General features: G+C 53.6%; 1 protein-coding gene across 3 annotated transcripts; it reads right to left on the bottom strand.

The window, feature by feature from the left end:
• Window positions 1–780: 780 nt before the first annotated feature.
• Window positions 781–10431, bottom strand: Selplg (selectin P ligand). 3 transcript variants are annotated; one of them, XM_052167945.1, is made up of 3 exons: window positions 10291–10431; window positions 2141–2615; window positions 781–2080 (listed from the first exon to the last, which is right to left on the bottom strand). In XM_052167945.1, the coding sequence occupies exons 2-3, from the start codon at window positions 2608–2610 to the stop codon at window positions 1393–1395; spliced, it is 1158 nt and encodes a 385-aa protein (XP_052023905.1). In that variant the 5' UTR covers window positions 2611–2615; window positions 10291–10431; the 3' UTR covers window positions 781–1392. The 3 variants fall into 3 exon arrangements, with proteins under 3 accessions (XP_052023905.1, XP_052023903.1, XP_052023904.1); XM_052167943.1 differs by having other exon boundaries at window positions 781–2615; XM_052167944.1 differs by lacking the exon at window positions 10291–10431 and adding an exon at window positions 6895–6999 and having other exon boundaries at window positions 781–2615.
• Window positions 10432–12876: the final 2445 nt, after the last annotated feature.

The following is a 12876-nucleotide window of genomic DNA, read 5'->3' as shown; positions in this document are numbered from 1 at the left end:
AGAGACAGCTCAGCAGTTAAGAGCACTGGCTGCTCTTCCAGAGGTCCTAAGTTCAATTCCCAGCAACCACATGGTGGCTCACAGCCATCTGTAATGGGATCCGATGTCCTCTTCTGGTGTTCAGCGACAGTGTACTCATAAGCATAAATAATAAATCTTAAAAAGAAAATCAATCAGAGCACTCTTGGAGGCAGAGGCAGGCAAATTTCTGAGTTTGAGGCCAGCCTGGTCTACAGAGTGAGTTCCAGGACAGCTAGGGCTACACAGAGAAACCCTGTCTCGAAAAAAAAAAAATCAGCCAACCCCAAAGGGACCCTCCTCCTTTGGCCCAACTTGGGAAGTGTGGGGTGGGGGAGGAGATTCAATAAAGTTCTCTAGTTTGTTTATTTGTATAGTTGTGTGTGTTTGTTGCATGTGAGTGTTGATGTCAGAGAACAGTTTTGGGGGTGTCAGCCCTCTTCTTCTACCACGAGGGCCCCCCTAGAGCTTAGGTCATGAGGCTTGGCCGCAAGCACCTTCACTCGCTGAGCCAGCCAGCCAGACCCAGTTTTAGTTTTCTTTGAGGCAGGGTCTCATCTAGCCAAGGATGACCTACTCCTGATCCTCCCACTCTCTAGTGCAGGGATGACGGGTGTGTGCTAACCCATTCAGCTCCAGCCCTCCAGCGCCCCCTTGCAGTTACCCAAGCATGTGTTACAAGTCTCTATTGTCTAAGAGCGGCCGGACATTGGCCTAAGCGCCCTCCGCCCTCCGGGAGGGCTGGAGACAGCAGCCTGGGCATTTGAAGGACTCAGGCACCTTTATTATCAGATGTTTACTGAGCGCCTGTGCTGGGCTGGGCCGAATCGGGAGGTCACTTCTGTAACTGGACAGAAACTCATTGATTCACACAGACCCAAAGGAAGGACCATCTGTCCAAGCCAGGGGCCTGGAAGAGCCAAGCTGCCCACCTCTGGGGTCAGAGGAGCAGACATGGTGGCTCCCCATCCCCCAACCCCACAATGCCGCTTTCTTATCAGGCAACCGTGGCAACCTTGAGAACGGCTTTGGGATAAGGGAGCTGAGTCTTTCTTGAGAATGTAAGGACAGGAATCCAGTGACCTGCAGGGAGGCACACTGCGGTGGGAGTCACCAGGGCGGGGGATCCGGATAAAACAGAACAGGTGGAGAATGTTCACGGTGCTGTAGTCCTTAACTCGGAGGCCACCAGGACCCATGAACAAAGCAGGAAGATCAGGACCTTAGGGGCTCTGGACCCTGATCGGAGGGAAGCAAGGCCCCTTCCCTAAGACCCTCATGGATACATTTCACCCAGGAAGCCCAGATCTATGGCTGTGGTGACCAGCGGGGAACATGGAGCCAGCATCTTGCTCAGGTGGGCAGGCAGGGGGTCTAAGGAAGGAAGCTGTGCAGGGTGAGGTCATCCCCGTCTCGGTCTCCACTGGGCTCTGTCTTCAGGTCTTGGACCTTGGGCAGGCCCCCATTGGCTGTGACAGGGGCTCCGTCGCCCCCCTCAGGGAGCAGCGATGATATGCAGATCATCTCCGTCGGGGAGTAGTTCCGCACTGGGTACATGTGGGTCTTGCGGGAGAGGCGGACCGCCAGTACCACTGTGCACACAAGGAAGATGGTGGCCAGAGAGGCTAAGATAAGGATAACCAGCAGGCATTGCTTCACCGGGATGAGGTCTGAGATCCCTGGCGGGGTTGGGGTCAGTGAACTCCCAGGAGTCACCATCAGCCCTTTCTTCTGGCCACTGTCAGGTAAGTGGCCAATGTCCTTATGAGTCATGGATGGCCCAAGGAAGCTGGTAGACTCATTAGACTCTGCGGACATTGTCTTCACGGCAGTAGGTTCTGTGGAAGTGGCTTCTGTGGCTACAGACGTTGTAAACAGACTTTCCACAGCCTGATTCCCGGGGAGCTGGGTGATCTCTGCCTCTGTGGGTGCTGACTGAGAGGTCTCTGCACCCAGGGGTGCTGGCTGAGAAGTCTCTGCCTTTGTGGATACTGGCTGTGAGGTCTCTGCCTCTGTAGGTGCTGGCTGTGAAGTTTCTGCCTCTGTGGGTGCTGGCTGAGAGGTCTCTGCCTCTGTAGGTGCTGGCTGTGAAGTTTCTGCCTCTGTGGATGCTGGCTGAGAGATCTCTGCCTCTGTGGGTGCTGGCTGAGAGGTCTCTGCCTCTGGGGATGCTGGTTGGATGGTCATCTCCACTGTGATTAGACTCCTTTGTGTGGCAGATTCTGTGCTCAGCATCCCAACAGCTGGCCCTCCTGTACCTAGGCCAGCAGGGCCGGTGGTGGCCACCTTCACAGTGGCTGTCTCAGAGGTTCCAGCGCCCGTGGAAACTCTCCGCTCTAGCATGGTCGTGGTGGTCAGAAGCTCGGGGTGAAGAGTCGCAATGTCGCTGGCATTTTTCAGCAATTCTGGGGGGTCTGTGTTATACATATAGTCAGGGTCCTCAAAGTCATCATCCCCAGCCACCTGTCTCCGTTCCCGGAGATGTACGGGGCTCCAGGCTTCCTTGGTATCATGCCCCCAGGGGTCCTGCAGGGGAAGCAGGCTGTTGCCAGGGCTCAGGACAGTCAGCAGCAAAAGGAAGTGTGGGAACATGGTACCTGGGAAGACAGGAGCAGAGGTGTCAGCCTGTCCCTGCCGAGGACCTCAAGACAGTGCTGGTCTGGTCTGGGTCAGGCACTGTGGTAGCAGACATCTCCTGAGATGGGGATCCTTGGCTGGAAGCTTTGTGGTCAGGCACACAGATGATGCCAACCAACCATCAGAGACGGTTCCTTACCCTCCCGGCAGTTGGAGCTAAATTTTGCTTTCTTTCTTTTTACCCCTTTTATTTATTTAAGTTTATTTATTATATTTTTTGAGACAAGAGTCTCACCCTAGGCTGTCCTTAAACTAACGATCCTCCTGCCTCAACCTCCTGAGCTCTGAGATTCTAAGTAGGAGCTACCATGATCATCAGTTAAATATACACCTTAAAAAAAATCTGGACTGGAGAGATGGCTCAGCGGTTAAGAGCACTGACTGCTCTTCTAGAGGTCCTGAGTTCAATTCCCAGCAACCACATGGTGGCTCACAACCATCTGTAATGGGATCCAACACCCTCTTCTGGTGTGTCTGAAGGTAGCTACAGTATTCATATACATAAAATAAATAAATAAATCTTTAAAAAAAAATCTAAGCTGGGTGGTGGTGACCGCGCATGCTTGTAACCCCAGCACTCTGGAAGGCAGAGGCAGGCAGAGTTCGAGGCCAGCCTAGACTACAGAGTTAGTTCCAGGATAGCCAGGGCTATACAGAGAAACCTTGTCTCAAAAAAACAAACAAACAAATCTATTTCTTTTATTTCTGTGCTTATGGGTGTTTGGCCTGCTTGGATGTCTGTGCGCTACATGTATGCAATGTCTAAGGAGGGTGTTGGATCCTCTGGAACTGGAGACACAGTTGTCAGCTGCCACATGGGAGCTGGGAATCAATCAGTCCCTGGTCCTGTGGGTGAACAGCAAGTGCTCTAACCACCCAGACATCTCTGCTAAGCTCGAGACTACAGTCCCAGTGTCCAGAGCCTGAGGCAGAAGGACTGCAGGAGGCAGGGCTACAACACCGAGGTCAAGGCCAGGCCGTGCAACTTAATGAGACTGTTTCAAAAGAAAAAAGAGTAAGGGAAGAGAAGAAGGAGGGTAAAGTCTGGATCTAGAAAGAAAGAAAGAAAGAAAGAAAGAAAGAAAGAAAGAAAGAAAGAAAGAAAGAAAGGAAGGAAGGAAGGAAGGAAGGAAGGAAGGAAGAGAGAGAGAGAGAGAGAGAGAGAGAGAGAGAGAGAGAGAAGAAAGAAAGAAAGAAAGAAAGAAAGAAAGAAAGAAAGAAAGAAAGAAAGAAAGAAAGAAAGAAAGAAAGGACTGGAGAGATGGCTCAGCAGTTAAGAGCACTGGCTGCTCTTCCAGAGGTCCTGAGTTCAATTCCCAGCAACCACATGGCAGCTCACAGCTGTCTGTAACTCCAGTTCCAGGGGAATCTGATGCTCTCACACAGACACACATGTAGGCAGAACACCAAAGCACATAAAAAATGTTTTAAAACTCTGTGGTGAGAGGCAGGCTCTGGGTATTGGTTGGTGCCCTTTAGCGGGATACAACCCCTCCAACAGTGTCTCTGCAGCAGACACCATCCGCACCTGTCACTTCCTGTATCCTGTACTTGTGTGGTTGGCAGGCAGGATGGAGGGACGGGGTGACTAACCTGTGGGCCCCTCCCGTCTTTGCTCAATCTGAGCTCCTTCACAGGTTACTTACAACTGCATGGACTTCTTTTTTTTTTTTTTTTAAGATTTATTTATTTATTATATGTGAGTACACTGTAGCTATTTCAGAAGAGGGCGTCAGATCTCATTAAGGATGGTTGTGAGCCACCATGTGGTCGCTAGGATTCTAACTCAGGACATTTGGAAGAGCAGTCGGTGTGCTTAACTGCTGAGCCATCTCTCCAGCCCCTGAACTGACTTCTTATAATGCATGCATCTTTATGAGATTTTCTTTTTCATTTGTTTTGTTGTTGTTGTTTTGCTGTTGTAGGGTTTCTCTACATAGTCCTGGCTCTCCTAGAACTCTGTCTGTAGACCAGGCTGGCCTTGAACTCACAGAGATCTGCCTGCCTCTGCCTCTCCAGTGCTGGGATTAAGACATGCATCATCATGCCCGGATGATGTTTGGTCCGATCTAACAAAGAAATCATGAAAACAAAGAGTACTACAGTACGTGCAGGGACAGCTACCGGAGGAAACAGCCCCAGTGAAAGAGGAGAGACGCTGGCAAAGGACTCAGCTCAGGCCTGTGGGGCTGCTTGAGTCCTGGTTGGGGGAAAGGCCAGGCCCCACGTGGTTCAGGGACCACTGAAGTCCTAGAAAGGGCAGCAGACTATGGTGTAAGGTGGAAGGAGGTCGGGACACTGCATCTTAGATAGAAGCTGTGTGACCTGGAGACGGATGCTTGCCTCTCTCAGCAGGGTCCCTCCTGGGGAGGAATATACGGCCCCCACCTCTGCCCCACTTTCCTGGTGGGAGGGCAATGCAGGAAGAAGCCACCGGTGCCGAAGTCCATGTCATGGTTACGACACCAACTCTGCACATAAACATCGCCCCCCCCCTCCGGGCCCAGCCCCTGGTTCCTGGAAGGTAGAGATTCAACCACTTCCTGAAAGAAGGGGGGTGGGGGCGCTACGGAGGTGAGTTCCTGTGGGCAAGGCAGCTTGGAGGGTCTGAGGGTCAGGAGCCCAAAGGGGTTGGCTATCTCTTCTACCCATAACCCCCTGCGTGCACACGAGCCCTAAGGCTGAGCCCCACACTCATCCCCACAGCTGCTGTGTGACTGAGCACCCTCTCTGACTCTCAGCTGCTTCGTATGTAAAATGAGTGACGATGCTTCAAAGATGTCCCATGGAGGGTCCCAGATGTCGGCTTCTACGGGAAGGAATCAGGGAGCACCCTCTGTGGGGACGCATGCAGGGAGGCCTCAGACCCAGAGGCCGTGGGCACGCCCCACCGTGGGCAGCCAGGAACAATGAGCCCTTCCCTGTTGAGGGAAGGCGCAGGGCGGAGGCTCCTGGCATGCTAGCCGCTCAGGCGGACCACTGCAGCCCAGAACCTGAGGCCAGCCTGCGCACCACAGCAAGACCCTGCCTCGCATAGATAAGTAAATACGTTCATGAATATAATTTCTTTTAAAAAAATATGGCCAGGCATGCTGATGGATAGCTGCAATCCCAGCACCTGGGAGGTTCGGGTGTAAAAGTAAATAAATAAACAAACCAAGAGTTGGGGATGGGAATAGATATGCCTCCTGGCTGGGGTGCGCCTCTGTGGTTGGATATTTGTTTGGCGCTGAAAAAGGAAGATGTGAAATTCAGGCAGAAAGCCCTAAGCTCTGTGGCCGGGCTTGGCCAGAGCCACCAGAAGTCATACATCACAGAAATTCCTCAGTCTCCAACAAACCAGGGCCTCTGGCCACTCCAGGTCGGTCCCTGCTGTCTGTGGACCTCAAGAGGACAGACCCTGGGACACTGCAGCATCTTCAAGGAATCATGCCGCTCCAGTGCGAGCCACGCCCACAGCAGGCGAGCCACGCCCACAGCAGGTGGACGGGAGTCCGCCCTGCCCTCCAGGAGCTTAGCTGGTGGATATTTCCTGAGATCCCTGTGGGTTCTCCAGTGTAAGTGACTCTGGCCAAGCCCACATCACACCTCCACCGTGGGTGGCTTCTGTGCATGAACCCCCCACCCCCACATCTTCTCCCCGGGAAGCAGCAGATCTCAGGACCCTCATGATACAGAGGAAGAAAGCAAGCCTTGGAGGGATGGCTTGTCCCTCCCCTCCTCAGATGACAGGAAAACAAGATGGAGGCTGGGCTGAGCTCCCAGGGTGAAGACAGCCACATACTATTTGTCTCGGTGTCTGGCTCCTGTCCTTCACCGCTAACCCGCAGCTGCCTCCCTAGCCCCTGGCGGTTATGAAGAGCAGGCTTCTAGGGGTCTCATTCCTCCGTCAGTTGTGGACCCTGGACATCGTCTCAAAGTCTCGGACTCTGAGAGAAGCGATGCCAGCAACCAGGGGAGCTGAGGTGCAGGCATCCCGGGTGCCACAGGGGTGTACATCCTGGTGGATAAGACACTTCATGGAGAATCAGATCAAACAGTCTAAAAGCTGTGTGACTTTGGGCAACTCAATTTACCCCTTGGAGCCAAGGATAACCCATCGGCAGTATAGCTGTGCCTCAGTTTACCACAGGGTGCAGTCCCTATAAGCCCATGGTAGTGGGAGCATGTAAGAAATACATCATCACACTTGACCTGACACAGAGAGTACCACACCTAGAGCATGCTGGGAACGCTCACCTTAGCCTGCAGATGGGCAACCTTGTCTAACATCAGCGTATGAGAATCGATAGCCCAGGGTAGATCAAACTCGAAACCGAGGACGTGGGTCCTCCGGAATGGTCGTCACTTTCACAGTGCCGTAAATCAGGACAGAGCACTTTAAATCATAACATTGATGAGGTCAGTGTGTGCAGAGGCAAGAGAATCTACTCCTCATGCGGCTGTGGAGGGCAAGTGGGGGATGGTCCGCACGAGAGGCTCAGCAAACAGTAAATGCTCAATGAAGTCGTCATCATCACCACCACCACCACCACCATCATCACCATCCCGAAACAGGGTTTCACTATGTGGCCCTGGCTAGTCTGGAAACTCACTGTGTAGACCAGGCTGGTCTTGCACTAACAGAGATCCAACTGCCTCTGCTTCCTAAGTTCTGGTACTAAACCCACGCATGGTTCATTGTCATAATTTTGAATTTTGCATTTAGGGCAAGGGGCTCCCTGCTAACCACCGCCACCGCCGTGCCCTGGGAAATCCCCAGCCCTGGAGCAGGCTGTGTGACTGGCCTTTGGCTTCCTTAGAGAACCCAGATCCCCAGAAGCTGGTTGCTGTGACAGGACCTGGACACCGCCCTCAGTCTCAGCCTCCTCAGGTTCATGAGTCACAGGTTCCAAGTGAGGCCTGGAGCTCTAAAAGCTGTCTGGGCTCCTTGGCGCCCCCCCCCCCCCACACTGAGGGATAGCAGCTGTCACTCTGGGCGCCCAGGGCTACGCCTGCACAACCTCACACCATCTGTTCTCGGAGCTGCTCAGATCGATCGACTCCAGGCCTGGTCCAACATCTTCCATTCTGCAAAGCTTCCTGAAGTTTGTTTCCTAAAACTCCAAATGAACCCACGAACTCCCTAAGCTTGGCACACATGCCGTCTCTGCCGTGGCCGGCTTCTTCGTATTTGCCAATGGACACATCTGCCTTTTTTGTCAATCTACCGAGGACAGATCCCATCCCCATTTTATGTTTGCTCCAGGGCAGGTTCCTGTAGCCCAGGCTGGCCTACATGACCTTGAATTATATGAGCCTTCTCCCTCTGCCTCCCAAGTACTGAGATTAGAGCTGTGTGTCTTGACACTTGGACCTATTATCTGTCTGTCCGCCTATCTATCTATCTATCTATCTATCTATCTATCTATCTATCTCTATAGACATAATCTCATTATATGCCCCTGGCTGGCCTGGAACTTACTATGTAGACCAGACTGGCCTCAAACTCGTCAGAGCTCTGCCCACCTCTGCCTCTGGAAAGTGTTCAGATTAAAGTTGTGTGCCTCCGTTCCTGGGTCCTGCAGCTTCTTACTAGTAGACATCCCGTGTGTCTACATATCCCGTGGCCCCTGGAGAGACCACTCGCACCGTGCTAGATAACGTGGGGACTCCTTAACTCCGGGATCCGAGCTCGTCCTGCTGGAACCCCAGGGCGTTGGCCGGCTGCAGGTGAGGCACGGATACCACACAGCCCAGTCAGCCTGTCTCCTGCCAGTACCCTCACTACCCGCTTCCTGCTGTGTAACAGAGGGGACTGAGAGACCAGGTCCCCATGGGTCCAGGGTCCTGTAGCCAGAAGGCCTGTGCCACATCCTAGCTCAGTGCTGCCTTCTGTGCCACATCCTAGCTCAGTGCTAGCTAGGTCCTTCCTATGACCTTCTTGGTCATGACATCATGTGTAACTGCCTCTCCCCTTAGAGCCTGTTTTTCCCACCTATAAACAACAGTGCCATCCACCAGGAGCATCTGGGTGACCCCCAGAGCCCCTCTGGTGACCCACCCAGCACCCAACCCAGGTTTTCTAGAGAGCTCGGCAGGAGGGCCCAGTCCCTTCCTTTCCCCAGTTTCAGCTCTCTGGCTACTGGCCAAGCTGGTGAGGAAGGAACCTCCCCACAGGGTGTGGTACCAACGGAGGCACCCAGAAGAGCCACCTCCCTTGGCCCTTGGACAGCAAGAGGCCAGGCCCTTGCGGATGGAAATCAGTTATGGGAAATGGAGACCAGCAGACACCCAGAGACGTCCAGATAGTAGGAACTGATCTCCAGCTATGGGGGGGAGGGGCTTGGGAGGGGAGGAGTGCGGGGGGGGGGGGGGAGCGGGGTGGAGGGGGGGGAAACGGGCCGCTGGGGGCGGGGCCGCTGGGGGCTGCACAGAGGCAGAGCCTTGCTGAGCTTGCAAAGGAGCCTGGGCTCAAACCCTAACCTCACTCGGCAAAGACAACACAAATCTGCAGGAGTGGGGGATGGGACCTGCTTGGGACTTCAGCCCCTACCCAGCTCCATTAGATCCTAAGTACAAGCTCTCCAGAATGGAGTAGGGGTGTGGCCAGCGGGCAGTGCGCTCTCCTAGCTTTCATGAACCAGGTGTGGCAGAGGTGCATGCCCACCATCATAGCATTTGAAATATGGAGGCACAGAATTAAGGTCATCCTCGGCTACACGGTATGTTTGGGGCCAGCCTGGGCTACATGAGATTGTCTTCCAGAGGAGCAGGTTTGAGCTCCAGCACTCGCACGGAGGCTCACATCCATCTGCAACTCCAGTCTCAAGGGCCTCATAAGGCGCGGCGCACATGGGATGTGCAGACACACATGCCCACAAAACACACATACACACTTTTAAAATAATAAGACCAAGTTAAAAACAATTTCCTACGAATCAGTACTGTTTTCTCAATTTGATTTAATTCAGACAAAACAAAACACAAAACAAAGGGTCAGGGTGGAGGCTAGACTGCTCTAAGGACCAAAGTGCTTGCCAGGGAAGCCTACGGACCTCCACACACGCTGACACTCAAGTGCCTGCTCGTGCACACAATGCCACGTGCACACGCACAAATGATAATAATAATAATAATATGAAGGAAAATAAAAATTTAGATCAAAGAAGGTTGGTATGGGTATGGTGGTGCATGCCTGTAACCCTAGCGTGAGGCCAAGGCCAGAGGCTAGCCTGGGCTACATAGAGTTACAGGCTAGCCTAATGAACAAATGGAGACCATATCTGATTTGAAAGAGACAGAGAGAGAAAGAGAGAGAGAGAATCCCCGTCTTAACAACTTTGAGACAATCTCCACATCCTTTCTGGACTCGTCCAGACTTAGTCTGAGCTCTGGCCTTGAGCTTCTCACCGATGAGAGGAAGGGGTGGTTTAATGTCTAGGGCCCAGATTTCTCTGAGTCTCCACACACAGAGATTGCAAGGCCAGCCTGGTAAACAGACAGCTGCTGAGTATTTCCAGCGAAGGTGGAGAAGCCCCAGTCTCCGGGGAGTCCTGCGCCACTCAGAAGGGCCCAGGCAGCACCAATGCAAAGGCCGGCTTCCTGTCCCTTGGGCCCCCAGCCACTCCCCATGGTTTTGCAAACCAGACTTACCGTGCCCAGCAGAGCATGGGGCAGCTGCCTCGGAGCCCAGAAGCGACTCTGCCTCAGTGACAAGGCCCCAGTCCACACTGCCAGACACTCGTGGTCCCAATCCGCCAACCAACCCCCAACGGCCGGGTGTGGAAGAAGGAAGCGAGAATGAGGTTACTCAGGCTGGTCACGTGACGCCCCACACCCCCTTGTTTGTGACAGCTTTGGTGACAAGTCTGATTGAAGCTGGGTGGGCAGCGTGTTGGCGGTGTGATGGGGCTGATAACAATCTTGAAAGTTCGAGGAAGATACAGGGCCTGACTGTTGAGGGGACCTCTGCCTGAGACCTCGGAGAAGAGTCACAGTTGTTCCGTGGGCAACTGGAGAGAGGTGGCCAGGGAGGACCACGCCATGGAGGCCAGGCCGAGGCCGGGTGGAAGAGAGGGTGGCTCACAGTTCCATTCAGGATGGAGGATGGGAGGCAGAGGGGCAGGAACTGCAAAGCACCCACCACTTTGGGGCTTGTGCGCAGAGGGACTTTTGTGTGCGTGTTCATGTGTGCACTTGTGTGTGTGTGTGTGTGTGTGCGCGCAATGCGTTTGTACATGTGTGCACATGTGTATACATGTGTGTATGTGCGCACATGCATATGTACATGTGTGTGTGCATGTGTGTGGCACATGCACACATGTGTGTACCCTCCAACCCCTCCGCGTGTCTACCGCTCAGCTTGGCCTCAGGATCCTCCTTCCTCGGGGCTATAGGAGGCTTCTCCTCACACAAGGTCCTACATGGCCAGGTACAGTGGCTCTCGCTTCTGATCTCAGCAGTGGGGACGCCAAGGCGGGAAGAGCACAGTGGGTCTAGCCTGGGCTAAAGAGTAAGACCCCGCGTCAACCACTCCATGACTCCATGAATAATCCAGCAGCTCCCCCTAGCAGCAGTCCAGGGCTCCCTGAGCAGGGAGCGCCATTCCCCAGTGGATTTATTTCTCCCTTCTCTGTTCCTTTGGCCAAGCCTACATCTCAGGTTGACCAGCAGCCATGGTCTCATGCAATCCCTTGTCCGTGGGACGAGCCAGGAAACAGGCTGGTGGGCCATTACCACACACCCCCCCCCCAGTGACCGCGTCACTCCAGGGTGAGCTACAGGGTCGGGCAGGAGAACAACAGCATGGGCGAAGGGTGGAGGCTGAACAGGCGAGGTGCGGATCTGGACGCAGACAGAGGGATGCTTGGCAGGGCCAGGCTCAGGACTCATGTAGAGAGAAGGCCACACCCTGCCTTGCATGTAAGTTGTTTAAAAACGAAAGCCAGAGGGTGAGGTGGTGTGCACCTGTCATCACAGTACCTGAGAGGCTGGGGCCTGTGTGGGTTACACAGTATCAGGCCAGCCAGGGTCGCATAGCTTGTCTCAAAATACAAAACGGGGCTGAAGAGAGGGCTTAGTGTATAAAGGTGCCTGTGGCCAAGCCCGGATAACCCGAGTTCAAGTCCTGGAATCTGCCAAGTAGAACCGAATCCTGAAAAAGTTGTTTTCTGTCTCTCTCTGCCTCTCTCTGTCTCTCTGTCTCTCTCTGTCTCTCTCTGTCTCTCACACACACATACACACACACACATGCACAAAACATAAATACACAAAATAAAAGTGTTTAAAATAAGGCAAGTAAGCAAACAAAACAAAACCAACCAACCAGACAGACAGACAGACCCAAGGCTCCGGTCAGCCATGTCAGGACCTTTCGGTCGTCTTAGGAAGCCAGCGCTGGGGCCCACGGCTGACTCCGTCTGAACAGACAGATCCGCTGCAGAACAGGACTCAGATCCGGGCTGTGGCGTGAGCGGCAAAGGAGGGAATTGCAGCCCGCAAGGCCTCCGCCACCCCACATAACCCCAGCCTGCTTATGCGGCGGTAGGGCAGCAGCTCTTCAGCCCTGTCAGGGTTCATCAAGCAGGGAGACCTGCTTCCTAGAGCTTTGCACATGTCGAGCATGGATTCCAGTTCATGCTTTCTCTGGGGCCCTAAAGCCACATCCTCCTGCACCTGACACCTGCGGAGCGCATGCGTGCACACAGCGAGCAGTTCCGCGCCTTTAGGAACGGAGCCCAGCAGACCCCACCACCACCCTCAGGGACAGAGCAAGGGTACTCAACTGGGGCAACATTTGGGGAGACATAGAAGTCCCACGCCACGGAAATATGTCCCGTGGTGGAATGTGCTGCGGGTGCCAAAGACCATATTCGTGCTTGTTAAAGCAAAGTTGAAAGGAGGCAGTTTGAAAGCGCCTGAGCAGACAGACAGGCGGTCACAGACAGACAGGCGGTCACAGACAGACAGGCGGTCACAGACAGACAGGCCCTGCTTGAGTTGCCAACAGACGCCAGCGAAGCTTTAGCCTTTTCTTAGAGCTCCCTAAAGACAGTCTGAACTTGCGCCCAACCAATCAGAAGGATCCAATACAGTTATAACCAATCACTAGGAAGCTTCCAAGCCAATCAGAATTTGAATTTGGTTTTCCGTTTGTGTCTCCGATGGCCCTTGGCCAGGCCTCCTGAAGGCTTGAAGCTTCTTTATTAATTTTTATTACGCTGTGTGTGTGTGTGTGTG

Source organism: Apodemus sylvaticus, chromosome 22 (genome assembly GCF_947179515.1).
Source record: "Apodemus sylvaticus chromosome 22, mApoSyl1.1, whole genome shotgun sequence".
NCBI classification, from domain to species: domain Eukaryota; kingdom Metazoa; phylum Chordata; class Mammalia; order Rodentia; family Muridae; genus Apodemus; species Apodemus sylvaticus.
This window is presented reverse-complemented; position numbering and strand designations above follow the sequence as displayed.